This window comes from Stigmatopora nigra, chromosome 4 (assembly GCF_051989575.1).
Source record: "Stigmatopora nigra isolate UIUO_SnigA chromosome 4, RoL_Snig_1.1, whole genome shotgun sequence".
NCBI lineage: Eukaryota > Metazoa > Chordata > Actinopteri > Syngnathiformes > Syngnathidae > Stigmatopora > Stigmatopora nigra.
In genome coordinates this window covers 16,200,288-16,224,641 of record NC_135511.1, presented here as the reverse complement: position 1 = coordinate 16,224,641, position 24,354 = coordinate 16,200,288, and the positions used below count along the sequence as shown (strand labels likewise).

General features: G+C 37.0%; 1 protein-coding gene across 1 annotated transcript in view; it reads right to left on the bottom strand.

Moving 5' to 3' along the window:
* LOC144195840 (transmembrane protein 132D) overlaps window positions 1–16,645 on the bottom strand; it is a 33,971-nt gene extending 17,326 nt beyond the window's left edge. The window contains exons 1-3 of the mRNA XM_077715693.1: window positions 16,005–16,645; window positions 6,864–7,749; window positions 751–888 (exon numbers count right to left, since the gene is read on the bottom strand). Coding sequence (XP_077571819.1) covers window positions 751–888; window positions 6,864–7,749; window positions 16,005–16,080 — 1,100 coding nt within the window. The 5' untranslated portion in view covers window positions 16,081–16,645. The remainder of the gene's footprint in view (window positions 1–750; window positions 889–6,863; window positions 7,750–16,004) is intronic.
* Between the last annotated feature and the right edge of the window lie 7,709 nt (window positions 16,646–24,354).

Sequence of the window (24,354 nt, the reverse complement as noted above, 5' to 3'; positions counted from 1 at the left end):
AATGCTTTAAAAAGCCTGATTTCCTGTATACTCTTCAAGCGTTCATTTAGGTAGTTGGACTATAAACCTAGTGGAAGTCTCTTAGGATAGGGATCTGCAAACCAGTCTTTAAGGACCTGGTTTTCGTTCCAACCAATCCAGCCTAAGGACCAATGGGATTTCTGCTAGAATAAACAGCATCTGACTTAAATCAATTGATGACGCTGATTGGTGATTGGTCTCGTTTGGTTGGGATGAGATTCTGCACCCATTGTAGCTCTATGTGAAATAGGTGTGTCAAAGTGGTGGCCCGGGGGCCAAATCTGGCCCGCCGCATGATTTTGTGCGGCCCGGGAAATAAATCATGAGTGCAGACTTTCTGTTTTAGGATGAAATTAAAATGAAAAGTATAGATGCATGTTAAATGTCCTGATTTTCCCCCTTTGAAATCAATAATTGTCTTTTTTAATCCATTTTTTCTGTTTTTATTTCAAAAATCATGTTGAAAAATCTAAAAAGATATTTTAAAAAATCTAAAATAAAAATTGTTTTAGAGCTATAAAAACCTGAATATTCAGGGCATTTAATCCAGTTCTTTTAATCCATTTATAAAATAAAAAAAAATCAAAATATTATATCTAAAATGGTCCACATAAAATCATGTTGACGTTAAAGCAGGCCCGCCAACCAACCCAAGTCTGACACCCCTGGTTTAGTTAGTCCCCCTCTTCTCAGATATTCCACTGGAACATTACATCAAGATACACTTACCTTTTTCCGGGTATCGGGGCTTTCCTCTGACAAATAACCGAAATAGCTGAATCCGCCCCAGCTTCCAACGTGATGTCCCATAGTAAAGAATTACTTGGTGTTGCTGTCCGAAAGGTCACACCATCCTTTATTTTTGCTCTGTAGAGATTAAAAAGAAAAGGTCAAGAACGTAAATAAAGATGTCCCAACGTTAAGAACCGATGAAATACAGCATAATAACTAACCTCATCTCACACATTCAAATACCACTTGTTCATCCATATATGTAATCACTAAATTCATATCAATTATCTTGTTATTCTTTCACATGTAAATCTACCAGCTCTAGTCTATCGAGGATTCCATCCCATAATTCTTAGCGCCAAAGGACTGTCTTAAGGGATGTGATCTGTGTTTAGACAACAATGATTGTCACCAATCCAGCAAAAGTAGAAACACATTTTTGGCTTAATTTAAATATTTTAAATTAGTCTGACAATGTCTTTCTTCTAGCTTTCCATTCGCATTTGTGTATGGGTTGTCTGTGAGAGACCATCTGCATGTACAGCTTTACTGCACTCTAAGGAGGTCTCAAATGGGAAAATCTTGGCATGCAAGCTTCTGCTGTATCATCATAGTGTGGAACGGTACTGCATGCTTCCACTTCAGCAGAGCCAAGGCTTCTGTTTTGTCCAATCTGACTGTTAGTTGGCTTTTTTTTTTGTAACCGTTGTAGTCAAGAAGCTTGCGGTAAAGCCTAATGTAGTGCATACTTAAAGTCACACAATCACCTCAGGGGCTACTTGACTGAATTCGATAGAGGAGCCACAGCCTGTAGTCGTTTTCTTTGTAAAATAAATCAAAAAAAGGGGCAAAACGCAGTTTGAATTCCTTTTCGTTGTTGGCTAGGAAGTGATGTAGCAGAAGGTAACGTATTTTGCCGTTTAATATACCCGGGTATATGAAATTATTTTAGCTTTTTTTGTGTGCCATTTAATATACCCCTGCCGTTTAATATAGCCGGGTATATTAAACGGCAACTCAGCTTTTTTTTTTTGCAAGATTTGTATGGTGTTCATGGAGGCATAATTAGAGATACTTAAGTTCATTAAAATTCCAAGTCAGACTTTATTCAGCAGTGTATATTCAATGATTTTTGCTTTTTTTCAGCCTCCCGTTTGTGCGCCATTTAATATACCCCTGCCGTTTAATATAGCCGGGTATATTAAACGGCAACTCAGCTTTTTTTAGCAAGATGTGTATGGTGTTCATGGAGGCATAATTAGAGATACTTAAGTTCATTAAAATCCCATGTCAGACTTTATTCAGCAGTCAGTAGTTTTAACCTGAGCAGTAAGTAGTTTTTCACCTGAGCAGTAAGTAGTTTTAACCTGAGCAGTAAGTAGTTGTAACCTGAGCAGTAAGTAGTTTTAGTCTGCAAAACCCTGTCACGGCATAAAGAGTGTGTAGTGGATTGTACCTTCCCGTTTGTGCGCCATTTTATATACCCCTGCTGTTTAATATACCCGGGTATATTAAATGGGGCGGTTAGGTTATTTATTACACAGCAAAATATGGTAGGCTTTTTCATCTTTTGGATTTTTTTTCTGTGTTTTAATTGTTTTTCCAAGAAAATTCACTTGCTCATTTGCGCCTTGTTATGGTGATTCTTCCTTGGGTTGGACTAGTAAGGGTAAAATCCTGAATTAAGTTCACAAAATAACGATTTGTCTCGAGTACTGTTCTATTTTGAGTCATATACCCTCAGCTTTTGACCATGACATCGGTTTCAACTATGCAGAAGCAAGCCTTTGACATAAATTAGTTTTATTGTACAATTCAACAGTTATGGGCCTCTGTGAGTCCTAAAAAATGTCTTTTTTGACCTCTGACGAAATTCTATCATTTAATTAGTCTGTAAAAACTTGAGAGTTGGACTTTAATATACAGTAAGAAACCATGGTGGTGCTTGAATTGTGGCAGTGGAGGAAGTAGGTTCGTGATTTGATTACTGCCTGAACCAATCAATGGTCATTGAAGAATTGTATTCATTGTACAGCATTGTAGAAAAGTCTACAGTCTTATAATTATTATTTTAATATGTTAGCAATCACTTCAATGCCTTCAGCATTCAGTCATAACTATGTTTGCTTAATAATAATGTGTAGTGTTTGCATTAGATGATTGCGCTTGTATGGTACCAGAATAATAAAGAGCTACCACCTATCAACAAAAGAACTGTATTTAGACTAAAAAACGTGCAGTTTTTAATTGGTAGACTATATAATAAAAAAATGATGGCTAATGCTTATACTCATAGCAGTAACGAACCACTATAATTATCAATATCATTATATGGCTTCAAAAAAAAAATGACCGGACGTTTGGTCGCCGGTCTTTTTGGTCGCCGGTCTTTTTGGTCGCCGGTCTTTTTGGTCGCCGGTCTTTTTGGTCGCCGGTCTTTTTGGTCGCCGGTCTTTTTGGTCGCCGGTCTTTTGGTCGCCGGTCTTTTGGTCGCCGGTCTTTTGGTCGCCGGTCTTTTGGTCGCCGGTCTTTTGGTCGCCGGTCTTTTGGTCCCTTTTGGTCCCTTTTGGTCGCCGGTCAAATGGTGACAGAGAGTTTACAGTTGAAACCAGCTCTCAAAATTATATTCATAAAAGAGAGTTAAAAATCTAAGAGAGAGAGAGTTTAATATCTAAGAGAGAGAGAGATAGTTTAATATCTAAGTACTGTTTAATATCTAAGTACATTTGACCGGCGACCAAAAGACCAGCGACCAAACGTCCGAGCACCCAAAAAAAAAGATAGTTTTGAATCAACCTGGCATATTTTATCATATATATTTAGCTCAAATACTTTTCTCGTGTTTGTAAAGTAGAAATCAAAAACCCACGGGAGCAGCTTGAGGACAACATGCAAAAAATCTACACAGCAAGGATGAATTCAAATCCACAACTAATATTTTAATCCCGAATTATTTATTTTGCATCATCAATCAGCATCCAGATGCTAAATCTGAAGCCAGCTACCAAATTGCAAATGCACACCAAAAAAAAAATAATAATAATCTAGACTTCTCCATAATAATCAAAGCCATATTTTTCGAAAACTCCAACAAATTGTCGCCTGTAAGATTATTCCTTTCAAGTGTTTTTTTTTTTGATCGCATGACGTCACATTCCATGTCGGAACGAAAAAAAAAAAACCAAGGTGGCGTTCCAGGGCGGACATGGCGCTGTATTAAGCCAAAAGGAACAGGATTAAACTAATAAAAAGCGACAGCAACAAGAAGACTTATCCGCCCCTTTCCCCTTTTTCTCTCTTCCATGGGAAGAATAAAATCCCCCGTGGTTTGAGGAGGGTTTTTTTATGAGCTGTAGGGAGTTAGAAGCCATGTCCATGGTGCTGGTTAGTGGGGCCCTAGGAGGTGGAAGGCAGGGGGAGGCACCAGGGCAGGCAAGATGGATGGCCATGGAGACAGAAGCTGACAGTGTGTGAGGAAAAACAGCTCTCAGGTGATGCACCTGCCATCCATCTCACTTCTGAACAGGGAATGCATGAGCGGCAACTTGGTTGACTTTCTATATACTCGTCAGGTTATCAACTATGGGAAGTTTATCTTAGGGCTCAAGTACTGTATAGTGTTTTGTAGGTGACTTAAAAATGGGGGAATGGGGTCAAAGGGTATTCAAGAGTAAATTGTTAAGAGGCATAAATATGTGATTGTTGGAATTTGTTCTTTGGTTTGAAACTGTGGGTAATGTTGGGAGAATTGTGGGGTGCTGGAGGTTATTCTAGTAGACTAGACTTTAGTTTTAGATATGATTTTTAGATTTTTTTAATTTATAAATGGATTAAAAGCCCTGAATATTCCGTTTTTTTATAGATTTAAAACAGTGTTTATTTTAGGTTTTTTTAAATAAATTTTTAGATTTTACAAAATAATTTTTGAACTAAAAACACAGGAAAAAATGGGGACGGACCATTTTAGATATAATTTTTTTTTAAAATAAATGCACAAAATTACCTGGATTAAAGCTCTGAATAGTCATTTTTATAGTTCTAAAACAATGTTTATTTTAGCTTTTTTAAACTATATTTTTAGATTTTCCAAAATTATTTTTGAACTAAAAACACTGAAAAAATGGATTAAAAAAGGACAATTATTGATTTAAAAGGGGAAAATCAGGAAATTTAATATACATCTATACTATTCATTTGAATTTGATCCTAAAATAGAAAGTCGGCACTCATGATTTACTTCCCTGGGCCACACAAAGTGATGCGGCGGGCCAGATTTGGCCCCCGGGCCGCCACTTTGACACCATCTAAACCTTGCCTCTCCATAGTTGAAACCAATGCATTCTGTGACCTTGACCAATATAAGCAGTATTGAAAATAACTCTATTTCAGAAAAACTATTGTATGTTTGAAGAAAAAAAACGCCACTGATCATATATTTTTAAACTGACTTTTTGGGAAAATACTTTGTAAAAAAAAAAAAAAGGAAATACTGCTGTTTCCAACTTCAATCTCATTGTACAGATGGTATAAAAGCAATTTGTCGCAGACACTAATTTCAAGATACCACACTGGGTATGTAATTATTCCTCAAATTCCTATAAATTATTTGTCATCCGTATCTCTAGTTTTTTTCCATCACTACTGGGCCGCTCAAGTAGACAGTCATGAACAGATGCAATCATTTATGCAGCCAAGTGTTTAGTATTTAGCCAGTCTAAGGGCCAGCTATCAGCAACGTGCTTATCCAGCAGTTTAGAGGCTGGACAACTAACATCGTTGCCAGATGGCAGTCACAGCGGCATTAAAAACAAAAAAAAACATTAAAAAAACGGTTGTAAAAGTCCCAAAAGTCTGTCTCTGTGGTAAAAAGATGTAGCTCCCAAAAGAAAAATCACACAATGTCAAACTACAAGATGGATAAACCTGTAGGTGTTGACATTTCCGATTGAATTAAGCCACTGGCTGAACCGATCTATTTCAAGTGCAGGTAGGTGTAGATATATATATATAAAAAAAGACGCATGAATACCCTTTTCTACTCTAACCTACTCATCTCTACTGAAGCAAGTGGTGGCAACACCCAATGATTTGTCTTTGATGGAGTATTGATTGGTGCTTTCACTAGGTAGACTCTTAAAAATCTGTTCTTTAGTTTGGTGTATGTAATGATGTTGTGGTGCCGAATTCCGGGAATATTCTTCCACTTAATAAGTCAATCCTTGATCATATAAAGCAGCGTAAAATTGGAATCACCAAGTGAGAGCTAATCAGAGATATTCAAACAATTTCACACATTGTAAGCATTGTGTTAAAACAGATTATTGGCAGTACCAACTTTGTTAGCCAAAGTGGTACGATTCCAACACCGCTAAGCTAGATATAAGTATACTTGGAATTGTTTGCCCCAAAAAAAGTCGTCCATTGTCATTCTTGAAAGATATGTTAGCTTAGTCCTTGATATTATCACGTTGTCCAAGTCCAAACATGAATTTATTTATGGTTTCCGAAAAGAACCTAGCTTTAGCTAGTGAGTACTGTGTCAAAGTGGCGGCTCGGGGGCCAAGTCTGGCCTGCCGGATCATTTTGTATGGGCCGGGAAAGTAAATTATGAGTGCCGACTTTCTGTTTTAGGATAAAATTAAAATGAAGAGTATAGATGTATATTAAATTTCCTGATTTTTCCCCTTTTGAATCAATAATTGTAATTTTTTAATCATTTTTTTCTGTGTTTTTAGTTCAAAAATCATTTTGTAAAATCGAAAAATATATAAAAAATAATCTAAAATAAACATTGTTTTAGATCTATAAAAAACTGAATATTCAGGTCTTTTAATCCAGTTCTTTTAATCCGTTTATATAAAAAAAAATAATCTAAATATATCTAAATGGTCCGGCCCTTGCGAAATCAAGTTAACGTAAAAGCAGCCCTCGAACCAACCCGAGTCCTGACACCCTTGCTCTAGCGTTATACGTCTAGATACACATAAGCAACCATCCCTTCTCATTTCCAAATACTTGACCATCTTCAAAACTTTCAACAATCAACACCACAAAATAAATCCTAATCAGAAAACACTTCAAAACAACATATCACAGTCACACAATCTTACCTGAGCGTGAAGTTAGTCAACTGTGCTGAGCTAGCCATGAGAATGTAGAAAGTAGCAATATCCGTCGTCTTCAACGGTTTGGAGGACGTCCGTATCACGATAGAATTACCCAGTTTTAATCGAGAAAGCGTTGCCATTCCTTTAGGCACCTGCAGGAGGCGCACACTACCGATCCTCTGCATAGTCGTGATAGGAACATATTCAGCTTGCTGTTGTTGGGAGCTTGTCCAACGACTTCCCTCCAGACCATTGCATTTTCCGCTAACTTTAGGCTGTGCCTGGTAGTAGATTTCTACCAAATTACCCGCCAAGGGATCCTGTTTCTCCCCACTGGTGTTTTCCGAAGCCTGGGCAAACCATCCGGGTAATGGCTGTAGCTCCGCCATACAAGTTCCCCTCTTCCCAGCCCCTCCCATGGCACAAGAACATCTAACCTCCTGGGTTTGCCAAAAGGCAAAGACCGTTACGCAGGGTAGTTCATCCTTAGCGCTTTCCTCCCTGTTCCAGTCCCTACCCCCTACATAGAAGAGAACTCGTACTCTGGGCTTGGTAGAGAAGACCCGAGGTGTTAGTACGAAGGCTTGAATCTTCCAGTTGAAGGTGAAGGCATCCGGGGCGTTAAAGAGCTGCACAGACTCTACCAGATCCAGAGGCACCAGTTGTTGTGTGGACATTGGGCCGTAACTGGCGTTGACGGCCGGCTGCCGATTGGCTCCCAAGATAACGAAGGGTTGAGTGTTAGTCCGCATACTGAAATTCCTCATGAAGTCCTGCCCGGCTTCCTTTAAGAAGAGGTAGTCGGCGTCCCGGATCTCGTAGCTAACAGGCAAGAAGACGGGGAAAGGCACTGGGCTCTTTGTTTCGGTCAGCGTCTTTGTGTTTAAGTCTAAAAAAGTCAAAGACAAAAGGGAAAATGAGAGTACAGTAATCCCTCAAATACTGCAGATAATGTAGACCAGGCATGGCTGCGATAAAAACGCATCACTCTTGTTATTACCACCAATACTATATGACAGGTGTCAAAGTGACGGCCCGCGGGCCAAATCTGGCCCATCACATCATTTTTCGTGGCCCGGGAAAGTCAATAATGAGTGACGACATTCTGTTTTAAGATCAAATTAAAATGAAGAGTATAGATGTATTATACTTCTTGATTTTCTCCCTTTGAAATCAATAATTTCAATTTTTTAATTTTTTTTTTTCAGTTTTTAGGTCAAAAATAAAATCTTGCAAAATCTAAAAATATATAAAAATATTTTGTTTTCTACTTTCATATGGAACATAATATAAATTGTTTATTTTTTAAATGAAAACCAATTATTAAATAAATTATATTGTTTTACCAAGAAAAAAAAGCTCAAATCTATAAAAAATGAATATTTAGGGCTTTGGGGCTTTTACCTTAGTTCCTTTAATCAATTTATAAAATAAAAAATAAAACTATTATATCTAAAATTGTCCTGCCCACATGAAACCGAGTTGACGTTAACACAAAAAAATACAAATACATACATTTAAAAATATCCAATATAAATTCTGGACAGTGACAAGATATTAATTGACCAAAAATGGAGGGCTATTTTGACTATAAAAGTCTTGAATGGTAAACTTTCATTTTTATGAGTTTTTTTTGTGCCTATATATGTGTCAGTAATTGGAAACAAAGGCTGGATTAACTCAATGTACATCTCAACAGTAAAACTTTAATGATATGATTTTTTTTTATTTGATTTGCTATATAACAGGAATGGAAGTGACAGGGTTGCAAATCTGCAGGAAAATTAGCTTTTTTTCTCGGAAATAGGAGCTGGCTGTTTAACGGACTGACGAGACATTTATGGAAATTAATAAAGAAAAAATATAATTCATCTCATTCTGATAATAACTGGGTTTCATGAGGTAGAGCCAGACTTTCAATCATGGCGAACTATAAGATAGAAAAGAGGACAGGACACATTTGTTATAGCCATTCTTTTTGAAAGCAGTCTGACAATGGAAAATCCAAACTATCATCTATAATTATAATTAAAAAAAGGTTATGCCTACATGGATAATAATTCATATTTGTAAAAATATTTATAAATACCATATTTTCATGACTATATGGCACACTTAAAAGTCTTAAATTTTCTCCAAAATAGACAGTGCGCCTTATAATCCAGTGCGCCTTATATATGGAAAAAACAGAAAACTAAAGACAAAAAATACACCACTGTCGGATATTAAAAAAACACAAACACCTGAACTGAAACAATACTGTTAAATATGCAAATGCCATCTTAATTTACAAAATCTTCCATCATATAGCTCCTCCCCCAATGCAAGATTTTATGCAAAAAAATCAACAATGGCTGGCTCTAGAGGTGACTGTAAAGTAGTGAGTACTTCATACCTGGAAGTCAATAGCAATTACCGTATTTTCACCGCTATAAGGCGCAGTTAAAAGTCTTAAATTTACTCCAAAATAGACAGTGCGCCTTATAATACAGTGCGCCTTATATATGGAAAAAATGTCATTCATTGAGGGTGCGCCTTATAATACAGTGCACCTTATAGTCGTGAAAATATGGTAAATATAAGCGGCATGTTTTAGTATTTTTAGATGGATTATATACTCTAAAGCTTAATGGGTGTGATGTAAAAAAAAAGCCCTCAAATTCAAATTATAAATAGATATACAGTATTTTTGCAGCTAGGTTCAAATAACAAGGAAACAAAACATTTTAAAAACAAACCATGTCTTAATCAAACCAACAATCTCTGAGTTATTGTTAAAAAGTAACAAAAATATGAATTATGTTGGCCTTTTCAGCCTCATTTTGATTGCTCCAAAATCATTTTTAAAAGAGTTATCTTTATTATCTCTGAGATAAGAGCACACATGCGTTCAAACCTCATTCTGGTAGAATCTAATGTTCCGAATAAACATGTTTACTTAATGCTTATTCTAGTGTATTCATCATTTTCCATAGTTCTTTCTTCTCGACTGTCCTAGTTTTCTCTCGCTCACGGTTGATCTGCTTGCTTTTTGTGTCTATGTGTGTGTGGTTGGGGGTGTGGGAGGGGCTAGTAGGCTAAGGGGGGGTTGGTTGGGAAGTTGGGATCTGATACATCTGGCTCAAAAATGAACTTAACCATCATAAAGCGGGATTAAAACAGCTTTTCTGATTCAGTCAGTGGGCTGTGAATAACCGGCAAATCAAAACAAGCTGTATCGTGTAAATGACAATCTCACGTGCGAAAAGGGAATATTAAGATTAATATATTCATAATATATGGCAAAAAGCCATTATTGTGGATTTGGGGATACTGGTTGGTATCAGCAAAATCACGAGTAATCGGAATAACTAATAAGATGTGTATATACACTATGGTAGGATTTTTAGTGGTTTTTGTTGTTGTTTTTTGTTCATTGAATGGACATTTTTATCGAGAAATTATGATTATTTAATGGAGGGAAGTCATTTTGATCATGCAAATACTCTTTTGTCATATGGAATGTTTTGCATAATACTGAAATATTTTATTTTAATTTGTTTAAATAGTGTCTACTTTTGTAGTATATTTATGTAAAGCAATATTAAATTAATATAAAAGAACTGGTTTAAAAGCCAGGAATATTCTTATTTTTTATAGATCTAAAACAATGTTTATGTTAGATTTTTTTATATATTTTTTTTAGATTTTACAAAATGGTTTTTGAACTAAAAACAAAAAAAAATTGATTAAAAAAATACAATTATTGATTCAAAAGGGAGAAAATCAGGAAATGTAATATACATCTTTACTCTTCATTTTAATTTGATCCTAAAACAGAGAGTCAGCACTCATGATTTACTTTCCCTGGCCGCACAAAATGATGCGGCGGGCCAAGTTTGGCCCCCGGGCCGTCACTTTGACACCTGTGCTCTAGAATTTTTAGTCATTTTTGTTGTTCTTTCTCATCAATTAAATGTCCATTTTTTTCCTTACTAAAATACTTCATTTTAATTCATAGTCTTCTTTCACAATATATTCATGCAAAACCATATCAGTTCTTCATCTTTCCTTCAAAAAGTCAGTCTACCACACGCTTATTTAAGCCGCCCCGTTGAATAAAAACAAACTGCTTTAGTGAATATTAAAATCAGCTTTTAAGTGCCTAAGTGTACCCTCTATTGTGCCTTCTGTCTAATTGATGGAACCAGCACGCATGGTGCTGGCATTTATCATGAGGGATCATTTCCTTACTCAGCGAATTAAGGACAAAAAAACACCAGTGTTTACTCTACAGATTATCAGAAAATGGATCTGGCACCCCTTAAACATGCTCTTGCATTGGCAAAAATAATCATTAGAGGCAACAAAAGTCTCCCAATACTCTCAATGTTGTGCTAACAAGGCACTGTGGCAAAATGTCAGCCTTTTAGCAAAAAAAAAAGCGTGAATGGAAGCTCCGAGCTTTTCTGCGTCAAACTCAAGTCATCGTAGCCCTCCGAGGAAGTTGACATTTAAGTCGTTCCTCAGCCATGGTCTCCCCTGGTTTTCATCTCGACTCATCTAAAAAAAAAAAGCCCGCAATAGCGTCTGACAGTTCATAGGACACGCCAGCGCCGTATGCGTCACCCTGGTGACATCCCAAGAAGCCTTGGGAAGAGAACCATGGCTTCTTCAACCCCGCTATTTTTCACCTTATTGCATACATACTCTTACTTGTCAACTTGTACGTTTTATACATATTTCATACATTTATTTAACAATTTGAGACATGTACGCCGTACACAGACTTTTGTACGGGGAAAAAATACTGTATTTTCACGACTATAAGGCGCATCGCATAATAAGGCGCACCCTCAATGAATGACATTTTTTCCATATATAAGGCGCACTGGATTATAAGGCGCACTGTCTATTTTGGAGAAAATTTAAGACTTTTAAGTGCGCCTTATAGTCGTGAAAATACGGTAATTGCTATTGACTTCCAGGTATGAAGCACTCACTACTTAACAGTCACCTCTAGAGCCAACCATTGTTGATGTTTTGGATTTTTTTGTATAAAATCTTGCAGTGGGGGAGGAGCTATATGATGGAAGATTTTGTAAACTAAGATGGCATCTGCATATTTAAGAGTATTGTTTCAGTTCAGGCGTTTTTGTTTTTTTAATATCTGACAGTGGTGGTTTTTCGTTGTTGGTTTTCTGTTTTTTTCCATATATAAGGCGCACTGTCTATTTTGGAGAAAATGTAAGACTTTTAATTGCGCCTTATAGTCGTGAAAATACGGTATTTTTTAGCGGTGCGTACGGCAATATCGATAAAGAATGACATGTGCATGCGTAGATATACAGAGAGTAAATATTGTGGAAGCAAGCATGGACGAGCCACATAGTAAGAAACGAGTTACCGCGAGTAAACATGCGTCGTACGGTGTTTGTACGTTTTTTGGGGGGGGTTGTACGGGGAATCATAATCATTTATAAGGGCAGTTATCGGCAGAGGTTGACAGGTATGCATACTTGACAAAGTGCAAGAAGGCAGCCTTTAACCAACGAGGTTGTCCTGACTTGGCCCAGCGGGGCCCTGGCCGTGACAGATGTGTAGTTTAATACCAGCGCTGGCTGGCAGGGTCTCTGACCAGAGGAATATAAACTGGATCACCGTCTCCAGAGCGAGAATGCGGTACAACAAGCTACTTAACATGCAAGATCATCCCTTAGCGGCCCGTATATGCCCTTCTCTTCTACACTAGACTTGTTAACTTTCGGCATTTCGACGTGGGGTGATGTTTTGATCAAAAACTATTTACGTACTGGATGAAAGACAGCATATTCTGTCAACTTCGGCCAATTGCTACCCTTATTAATTATTGCAATTCATCTTATTAAGCGATTAAAGAAAATGTATGTATTGAATGAGGCATATATTTACTCACATAGGGTGCACTTAATAGTGTGGAATTTTCTACAAAATGGACGGGATGCCCATTTAGTATGCAGTAAATTCAAGAGTCTGTAGATGTCGCTGTTTGACGATCACAGATTGACTGTCTGGGTACATTGCTTGCTGACATTCTCCTACCAGTGACTGAAACGATCCGGATTAGAACCGAAATGGGTAAAACCGATCTTGTTTTACCTATTTCGGCTCTAATTTTGGTGAAAATTCCAGACTTTAGAGCCGAAATGGGTAAAATGAGGTCGGTTTTACAAAAAAAAAAACATACGTACAAAAGATTTTATGCAACGTACACAATTTGAAATGATCAAAAATGCACTAAATTCAAGATTCTGTAGATGTCGCTATTCGGCGCTCACAGATTGACTGTCTGGGTACATTGCTTGCTGACGCGCTATATTAATATAGTGAAAAAGCAGAATGTGCCTGAGCATATCTTGCTTAAAGCATGACAATGTTAGCTGTCTACAATGACACTTTTATCTCCTACCAGTGACCGAAACGATCCGAATTAGAGCCAAAATGGGTAAAACGAGATCAATTTTACGAAAAACTTACTTAAAAATCCTGTACAAAACATGTTATGTGGCGAACACAATTTAAAATGATCAAAAAACATATAAAATATGGGAAAATCGTATGTGATGTTGCTCATTAGCATAACTAAAAACCTTATCACTGACCAGTTAATGGCACCCTTAGCATACCTGACCAAAATGTCAATTTTATTAATGTTTTTTGTTCCCTAAATTGTTGTTAAATCCCATTGTGAACTAAAGCATGGTTGCACAATGAAAACTCACCACCTCTTATCACAGTTACTAATAAAAGCCAAGTCTTTTTTGCTATCTGATTCAGCTATTTAGCAACTTGACTCCCATAGTAGGAGTGCAAATGTCTTCCATTAAAATGGAAATAAGAAGTAATACGACAGTCCGGGTAAGGTTGAAACTTTATTTCATTATGTATGCTTACAAATGCATTCCTTAATAGTTTTCTACATTAACAATACGAGCTGATTTACTTTATTTATTGGAGTTACAAAAGAATGTTTAAAAAAAAAAGCAAACAAACAGAAAAACAAACGTTGTTTTTTTCAACTTTTACATTCGTTTTGCTTGTGTTTGAATGGACAACCTTGAATCAACGTTGGGAATTCTAATGAGCCGTAATTGCTTTTACCATATGTACCAAACATCTGGTGTACACACCAATTGCCTCCCAAAAGCATCATTGACAAAAAAATAAATAAAAATATCCTTGTACAGTAGTTGGAATCTCTTTGATGCTGTCAGTCATTTTTATAGGCATAAACAAAGATGAAATATTTCTCAAAATTACGTTTCTATTGAGCAATTTAGTTTGGCCAGTTTACAACAGTTTGACAGTTTTTTGGGGGGAAGTTTTTTCGATTCTGGTTCAAGTTATTTAAGTCTTCCGAGTAATTATCCTTTCACGTCCATGGAAAGTGAATTTTATGCTCTTGCTAATGCTAACATAGCTAAGTATGTATATCCACATGCAAAATATAATCTTTTTATGCTTTTTTTTTTATTTGTAAATGTACTAGAGGAAGGGTTTCAGACTTGGTTCGCGGGCCAAATTAACGTCAACTCGATTTCATGTGGGCCGGACCTTTTTAGATATAATATTTAGTTTTTTTTTTTTTTAATAAATGAATTTAAAAAACTGGATTAAAATCCCTGAATATTCAGGTTTTTTTATAGATCTAAAACAATGTTTATTTTAGCTTTTTTAAATATTTTTAGATTTTACAAAATTATTTTTGAACTAAAAACATAGAAAAATTGATTAAAAAATGACAATTATTGATTTAAAAGGGGAAAAATGAGGAAATATAATATACATCTATAACCTTCATTTTAATTTGATCCTAAAACAGAAAGTCGCCACTCATGATCGACTTTCCCGGGCCACACAAAATGATGCGGTGGGCCAGATTTGGCCCCCGGGCCTCCACTTTGACACCCATATACTAGAGCATCCCAGAAACTGAAGGCGAGGGAACCTATAGCTCAGGAGCCAGATGTGGCTATTTTAATGGTTGCATATTTGATTTGATGACTCATTGATTTGACTTTAAAAACTGGTAAAATGACTAAAAAATTGCACCTTCCTTCATTCATTTTGACTCTCCACTTCTAAGTTTGGCTCTCAAGGAACACCATTTAAAAATATAAATTGTTTATAGCCCCCTTCATCAAAAAAGGGGTCCTGACCCCTGCCTTACATGATCTGGCAATTGAGTTTTAATGATTGTTTAAGAGCGCAATTGATATAACAAGCAGCCCTATTGGGAAAAACACTTGGCTTGACTTGGTGGTACTTTAAATATCCCCCATTTGCCGTTGCCATAAATTATGAATCACACTCTGACTTTTGAAGCTTTCCAAAGAGAATTTTAACGGCTGGATTTCTACGATAGGACCGGTCAAATCTTTTTGAATCAAAAATCAGGTCGTTTGACAGTATACGCGTACTCCACGTACGTATATCGTTTTACGTGCTCTCTCAGGTACTTTAGAAAACCATAAACAGGATGATGTATACGGTACTTGCAGCTCGAGGGCTGCAAAGTGAGAAGCTGGGAAAGATAAACAGCAAAAGGGGGAGGGTGACGGAGCCAAGCTTAAGCTTGCACGGTGATTGGGCTCCAGACTGTCGTACCCAATAAGATCGGTAAAGCTGATTTAGAAGTGGAGAGGGAATGAATATATATTTCATAATATCGCAAGGGTTTTTTTCCTGATATTGTATCCATATAATTCTAAGCAGATGTATAAAAAAATCATATTTTTGCATTGGGTTTTTACTTCAAAGCTGGTATGTGTTAAGATGGTAATGCATTATGTATTTAGCGTGGTATAAGTTGCAATACATTAAATCTTACTCTCTTGCCTTATTCAATTTTAAATGTTTTATATGGTTCCCGACACATGTAAGGATGTCGGAATGTTGTATTACTGCAGAGAGAGAGAGACAGAAATGTAAGTTTGTGTCACCAATGAGGACATATATTTATTATTTAGACTTGCTGGTTTTTGCCTTGCATGACAACACGCACGGAGAGAATGTGCAGGAAATAAACAGGTTTTTTTGTGTAGGGATATATTTGAAAAGATGGATAAGTTAATGATGAAAAGCCTTTTTTTGGGAGGATATTTAATATTATTTGCATAGGCTTACCTTGGGTGGTGAGAAGTGTGGTAAAGGTGGTTAATTTTAGGAGTAAAATCCTCCAGATGAGGCAATTCCAGCTCATTTTTGGCACCCAGGAGTAGAGGCTCTCGTTTCCAGATAAGTTTTAACCCTCACGAGTTGGTTTTGACTTCATTAAATCGCAACGCGATATTGATCAGCCATGCCGACACGTGACACACCCGACAGCCGTTCGCACCTGTTGTGCGCTCGCCGGGGAAGGCACGCCGTTCCCAGTCGCTCATCCGACGGTCGTCGTTTATGCGTAAAAGTTGCGTCTCTCCGTGGAATTTTTAAAAAGAAAATAAATAAATAAAAATGTCGTTGGGTCCAGTTTAAATCAATCCTGGTGTAAATAAAAAAGACTGGAGAAAAAAAAAGCGCGTACGTTGTGGTTAAATGTTGGAGATCGAAGCCCCGGTTCTCAGCGAGGCGGTCCGGGTGCTTAGGCGGGCGGGAGGGAGGTTGTCGGCGGGCAGATCGGCGCAAAGCTCGGGGGCACCCAAGTCATCATCTGTCACTGCTCATCCGCTCGGGAAAAGCAGGGCCACTGCGCAGCTGGTAGGGGGGGATTAAGCAAACCTTGACTGGCGAGCCAAACGTGACGCGTTCGCTTGGTTCCGGGTGGAAATTCACGCGTTCATTGCTCGCTCTCTCTCTCTCTTACATTGGAGTTGTTGACTGCTTCGTTAGAAGTCTGACAAGTGACTCGTTTAACTCATGCTGCGCCGAGTTTAACAATGGAGGGCAACTTTAGATTGGGGTGAAAGCATTGGATGCCTTTGACGGGAATAGACGTCATTTTTTTGTTGGGGCTGGGATGGTTGATAAGCACATTTTGTCTGTTAGATGGTTTTATGATATTTATGTAGGACAGGGGTCTCAAATGAGTGGGTTTAGGGCCAGTTTGAGCATTTTGAGTATATGTATATGCATATGCATATAGATTGCATGCAGCCAATCTTACACATTTAAGGCAGATAAGCAGCATCTTAAAATTATGTATTTTTGTATTATTTTAAATCTTAACTGCAGATAATCCCAAATATACATTGTTGTTTAGACAGTTAATCACCAGAGGGGAAAAAAATTGTAATCTTTTCTGCTGAAATTAATTATTAGGTGGGTTTTAGTGCCCCCTAACGGCTTAGAGGAGCTCACTAGTCCATACATATTCAAAAAGCCTTCATTGTTACCTTATTTCACAACTCAATTGATTTGCTAACACATCTTGTGGAATGACAACAAGTCTCATTGCATATTTTCTTTCAAAAAGTCTTACTATGTGCTCAAGCTCAATAAATGTCTCTGTCAATCAATATAATTAAGCAATATCACATGACCAGTACAGCTTCGTTACACCTATGGGGCTCAAATGTCATCATATGACCTTCACATGTAAAACGCTACCGAAATAGATGATGTTTTCTTCTTTTTTTTTAAAGAAAAGACAGAATGTCACATCAAAAAAAAAAATGAATTGAAGAATCCAGGTGAGAATCCACATGTGGATAGCAGCTACCTTACAGCAGAGTCAACTCCAACACCCGATTCTAATAGAAAATAGATGAGCGGACCCATAGTTCCAATTGCCAGTAGCTATTGCCGACTACCTCTTGGAACTCCTCCCTCCCACTGCAGCACTTTGATAAGCGGGCCATGGCCTTTGTTTGTTCAGGTTGCGCCGTGGGCTACCATGTGCTACTCTAGATCCACCCCTGTTTCTGTTTACCGTCAGCCCGTGGCAGCCACGTAAACATTCACCTGTCAATCCCTTTCCCATGGCGAGCTCAGACTGTGGGCCACAGGAGGGCTCTGTGCTCACATATTTTACAACAGCAGTGTCCAAAATCCCTTTATAAGTCCGCAGCCAAACTTAAAAATATAGAATATGTCCCGTGCAAGAAGCTTAAAACCAACCTACATTGGCGAACCTTAGGTTTAACATTGGCGTGTTGAAAAAAGTGAGATTATTGTTTGCCAATAATGGGACAAGGATTGGTGTACTTGTCAATGGTGATTTTTAACGATTAGCAAAGAAAAAATGTAAAAAAATAATAATTCACAACACTGGTGTCAAAGTGGCGGCCCGGGGGCCAAATCTGGCCCACCACATCATTTTGTGTGGCCCGGGAAAGTAAATCTGTTTTAGGATCAAATTAAAATGATAGATATAGATGTATAGATATATAATTTATTGATTTTCCTCCTTTTAAATCGATCTATATTTTCTTTGGTTTTAGTTCAAAAATCATTTTTTTAAATCTAAAATGATATAAAAATATTTTCTGTTTTCCACTTTAATATGGCATATAATGATTAAAAGAGATTTTTCCTTACCAAGAAAAATAATTGTTTTAGATCTATAACAAACAGAATATTCAGGGCTTTTAATCCAGTTCTTTTAATCCATTTATAAAATAAAATATATGAATATTATATCTATGTATCTAATGCGGCCCGCCGACCAACTAAATTAGTTTATATTTTTTCATTCATCACTAACTGGGAACAAAAAAACATGAATTTAGCAAAAGAATAAGGGAAAACAGGCTGAACAGGCTATTAAAATAGCACTTTTCAGATAACTATACTCTAAAAACAACAACAAAGCAGGCTTTCAGTTAGTCACAAACAAAAAAATAACATAATTGAATATTAATTAATGGCAAACCCAGCCAAATAATGAAAAAAAGTGCGACTTATAGTCCATAAAATACACTAAGTTAAGAAACCCATAAGTGTCAGTGTCAGTGTACCTTTTACAAATATACTTAACAAATTGCCAAGACATTCTGTAACCTTAACTGAGAGCAACACGACACATTTTATTTGTTGATGTAAGCAAGATGCGTCCCGCTTCTGAAAATCTCTGTCAAGTAAATCATTTATTTAAGTAGCTTAACGCTCAAGATGTTTGTGTCACCTGATGTAGCACATCGCTACCACCAGTGTCACACATTCCTCCATCATTTTTCATTTATGCAACATCTTTATTTAAAAAAAATGCTCCTTCCTTTGAATCTAAACAAACACACCCCATTGATTGACTCGAAGAGAAATCAACCGGTAGACTATGTTATCAACGCAGTACAGCTAAATAAAGCCTAGGGATGTACACGACTTGGTTTGTTGACACAGATGGATGTCACGGGGGAGATGCGTTAGTGTGGGAAGAGAAGCCATAAACTGGTGATAGATGGGAGTGCCATGGGGAAAGAAATGTGGGTTGTTTTTTGTTTTGTTTTGATTTGGGTATGTTTTTTTCACGTTGCTTGGCTTGATGCATCGTTGTAGTTCTTGCTTGAGTGTATTTAAGCACCCTAAATGCACTAATGTCCTCGTTGTCATCCTCCATAAAGCAAATGGTGGGATGGAAGATTATATCCTTTAATATAATATAGTTGGAGGAGTCTAGTTAAGATATTCAGAGTTGATTAGACTTGATTTTCGGAGTTAAATGTGCTCATTTAGAGTTTTTTCGTGGTTTTATATGTGGGTAATTGGTAGGTTAGAATTTTATTTTATCATGTGTTTGGGAATTTTTTTGGTTGCAGTAGCAAGATGGATGATAAAGACACAGAAGACATTGTAGAACTAGTTAAAAAAAGTGGAGCCACACATTTTAGAGATAATATTTAGATTTTTTTTATAAATGGATTAAAAGAACTGGATTAAAAGCGCTGAATATTTAGTTTTTTTATAGAAATCTAAAACAATGTTTTTTTTAGCTTGTTTTCATATATTTTTAGATTTTACAATCATATTTTTGAACCAAAAACAAAGAAAACAATGATAAAATCCTGATTTTATCATTTTTTTCTTTGTTTTTAGTTCAAAAATATTTTTGTAAAATCTAAAAAAAAAACCTTTTTTTAAATATATTTTTAGATTTTACAAAATTATTTTTGAACTAAAAACACAGAAAAATTGATTAAAAATGACAAATATTGATTAAAAAGGGTCAAAATCAGGAAATTGAATATAAATCTATACTCTTCATTTTTATTTGATCCCAAAACAGAAAATCAGCACTCATGATTCACTTTCCCGGCCCAAACAAAATCATTCGACGGGCCAGATTTAGCCCGCGGGCCGCCACTTTGACACCTATGGTTTAAAAACATATTTTCTATACCCTAGAGTTATCTTTGTCAGATGTTTTTTGATCATCCCAAACAATTAGGCGGACAAAACTATGCAAAACGGAGGGATTTTGACAAGGAGGCAAATACTTTACTATGCCACTTTAATAAGAAAACCAGCAAGATTTGCCAACTAAATCTGGGGATCAACCAGAATGCTTGGCAATTAGAGCCGCTTCTTCCCCGCACAAGGATTTATTTGTTCTTTCTCACCCACTAAACCTTCAAAAAGTATCTTTCTCAGCCTACAGTGAATAATGAGCTCTCTGCTTATCTTGTTAAAGCGCCTTTTTTTCCTACCACAGTCTTTTCTGGTAGTCTATGTTCTCTTCCATAGAAACAATAGTAATAGAGACATTTGATATGCGGGTAGCATTCTACCTATTATCGCAACAGAGGAAATGGCTTTTCTGTCCTTCACAGAAGGGAGATTTTGCTATTTTTTTTTGTAGGCAGGTCCCAAAATTTGACGTATTTAAATGATTAAGTCAGGAAAGGTTTGAAAGTGCAAAGGAGAGGGCTAAAAATCAACTGCTGTGAAACAACCTGGTTTTGATCCCTTTAGACCAAGCCATATTAATGGCAATTAGATCTTATGTGGAAAAGTTTTAACTAACTTGAATGTGTTTTTTTAAGCACTACCAGTCAAAATGTATTGGACAATGCCAATGGGAGAAGGCAGTTTAAGTGAATTAGACATATAGCAATGTCAATATTGGGTACTTTTTCTTTACTACTTTAATTTTAGGGTATTTACAGGTGACTTCTGGGAAATGTTGGATGGTTTACTATTGATTGTTAGGGTATTTCTTTTTTGTTTGTCGGTTCCTGCTGTTTTTGGGCCATTTCCAGTTGAGTTTTTGTTGGTTTGGAGGCATTTTACAGTTCCTTATGAACTCATTGGCTTCCATTGAATGGGTGGCAGGAAGTAAATAGACAAATGGGATTGCAGATAGAAAATTGAGCAAAGTGCAGCAGTGCAAACATTTGATTACAAAACTCACAAAGATTGAAAAAAAATGAAAGTATACCTATTTATGCTCCTACCGTATTTTGCTGTTTAATATACCTGGGTATATTAAATGATTTTTGCATTTTTTTGAGCCTCCCATTTGTGCGCCATTTAATATACCCGGGTATATTAAATGGCAACTCAGCTTTTTTTTTTGCAAGATTTGTATGGTGTTCATTGGGGCATAATTAGAGATACTTAAGTTCATTAAAATTCCAAATCAGACTTTATTCAGTAGTGAGTAGTTTTAATCTGAGCAGTAAGTAGTTTTAGCCTGCAAAACATTGATGTACCTCATCACGGCATAAAGAGTGCGTAGTGGATTGCTACTGCTACTGCCACAATGTAATTTCCCGAATACGGGACAAATAAAGTTATCCAATCCAATCCAATAAAGTTATCCAATTCCCATTTGTGCGCCATTTAATATACCCTATGCTGTTTAATATATTCAGGTATATTAAATGGGGAGTATATTAAACAGCAAGATATGGTACAATATGAAAGAGCTTCAAGGTATCCGTGAAGTTAGGCAGAACAATTCGGTTGTCCATGTGGCGCCCCCTAGCAGGTCATTCCCAGCCTACGCACCTGCTTTTTGTGGTCATGGCTGCTCAAGGAAATTGGTTGATTGCTTTAGCACTGTTGGTAGTGTAGTTAGTCAAAAATTTTGAAGTGACGTGAAACTTGTGTGTAAATGTGTTGAGTTTGGAGGCAGCGCTACCTGCTAAGGATAGCATCATCATCATCATCATTGTGTCTTTATTTTGAGTGAACGTCCCGTTGAGTAAAATGACAAGGCACGATTCATTTTGCTGTCAAAAGAACACGACAAGGCCATTAATCCGGGATACCGAGAAGTCTAGCCCAAGCAATCATAGCCTCCTTAGTTAGATAACAGAAAAATAGAGCATCCATCATAGCAAAACAGTTGGGAAGTGAAATAGCATCAGTCACCAAAAGCTAAATCACTCAATTGTAGGGTCGCTCCATTTGCAAATGATTGGTCGTACGCTAGACCGTGACCGAGGTTTCGTCATTTCATTTATCGCCATCTTCTTAATTAATTAGCTTGTCTTTAGTGATCATGTTTACGTCGTTCTTCAATCAACTTATCTTTTGAAATGTTACTGGAATTGATGTTAAGGTGCTGCTATCGCCTTGGGGGGGTGCTTGACTCATTTTGATAGATTGGACTTCATGGAGTGGTAACTAGTATTCGGGTTTTATTTTTTTATAATCTACTGAGGGTTTTTTTCATGGAGTGGGCGGGCATATGGCCCTCTGGCAGAATCCCAGCATTTAACCATGTCATCGGTTTCATCTATGCAGTGGCAAACATTCATATAAGTTATTTCTATTGCATAATTTCAATAGTGACAAATCTGTGTGAGTTTTGATCATATATTTTTGAATGCTCTTTCATTTCTTTCATAATTAGTGTATAAAACGTGGGACAGACCGTCAAGCTAACGTCGCTAATTGCATAGTCGCAATGCGGGTGACTAGACAAGTGAGAATTTTGACATACGCTTGGATTGGATAACTTTATTCATCTTGTATTCGGGAAATTTCGTTGTCACAGTAGCAAGAGGGTGAGAATACAGACAGAAAAAGACATTTTAGACATAAATAGATAGTTAATAAGTAAGTTAATAAATAAATACATAAATAAATATATAAAAAATAAGCGTGTTGCTGAAATATACATACATATACACGTGTTTACATATATATTAAATGCATACATATACATATATATAAGCACATATATTCATACACATAGATGTACATGCATGCATACGGTAGGTCTTAACACTCAGCCATTTTTTGTGAAAGAGCCTGACAGCTGATTGGAGGAAGCATCTGCGGAAACACTCCTTCCTGCAATTAGGGTGCAGCAGTCTATTGCTGAAAGAACTTTGGAGGGACTCCACAGACTCATGCAAGGGGGTGGGAGGTGCTGTCCATGATGGACATCATCCTAGTCAGCATCCTCCACAGAGTCCAAAGGACATTTAAGGACATTTTGTGGATTCAGTTTTTTAAAAAAAATGACTAACACAAATCAGGAATGCCTCAAATGCCAAACTAGTTGAGGAATATTGTATTCCTATCATGTGCAAGACCAATCAAATGCAGCAGTGACAAACCCATAGACTTTATTTAATCTGTAATAGCCGCTAACATTGCCATTTTGCGGCGCAAATTTCTTCTCTGGCGCTCCTATGGATAAATCCATCCCAAACTGGGACACGCTGGATGATGACGGCGAGGTGTGATTTCCTCTGCTACGCCGTGTCTATAATCAAGCGTGTGTTTTCATAGCGAGTGGCTGAAGCGCGAGACAACATGATGGGAACTGTCATCTGTGTCCCGTCAACGTCTGCTGCCAGTATTTCGATAATCCCCGGAGTAATCCCAAACGCTACAACAGAGACATCAGAATCACCCAGGCAGGACAGGGCCGCCACAGTGGCGAATATACGCCAGAGAATCTTCGCTCTTAGCAGGGTGACAGCCGCCACTTTACGTGAAAATTGGTACCCACACCTGGCTAGGGCTTGAATTGATGTTTACACGGCCTGACAAATGCGGGTGAAACGCATGAATAGACTCTGATTGTTTGAACTGAGGAAGGAATGGTGTCGATTAATGTGATGTTACTTTGATTTTTTTTAGCAAAATGTTGGCGATCCCTAAGGAGGAGGAAGGTTGTTGTTGTTTTTTTTTTTTTTTTAGAGGAAAACATCAAATGGTTAAATTTTCAAAGGGAGTATTATTTTTTTGTTTTTTTTCAGTTCTGGGGCTTCTTGCAGATTGTTAAAATGTTTTTTTTAATAGAACTGGAAAAGTGTTTTGAGCTAATGAGGACCATCTGACAGTTTTTTTGCGGAAAAAATCAAGTATGCCTACAAAAAAAAGGGCGTCGGAAACAAGTTGAGGGAATTTTTTTTCAATTTGACGACAAAAGGGAAAATTAATGCCACACCAAATATTGGAAAAGTTGATTGACATTCCCGTTTGAGCGCCATTTAATATACCCCTGCTGTTTAATTTACTCAAGTATATTAAATGGAAGGGGTATATTAAACAACAAAATATGGTATAGTATTCATTTTTTTTCAGCTTTGTGTCTTCTTGCAGATTTTTAAAACAGCTTTTCAATAGTACCTTCCCG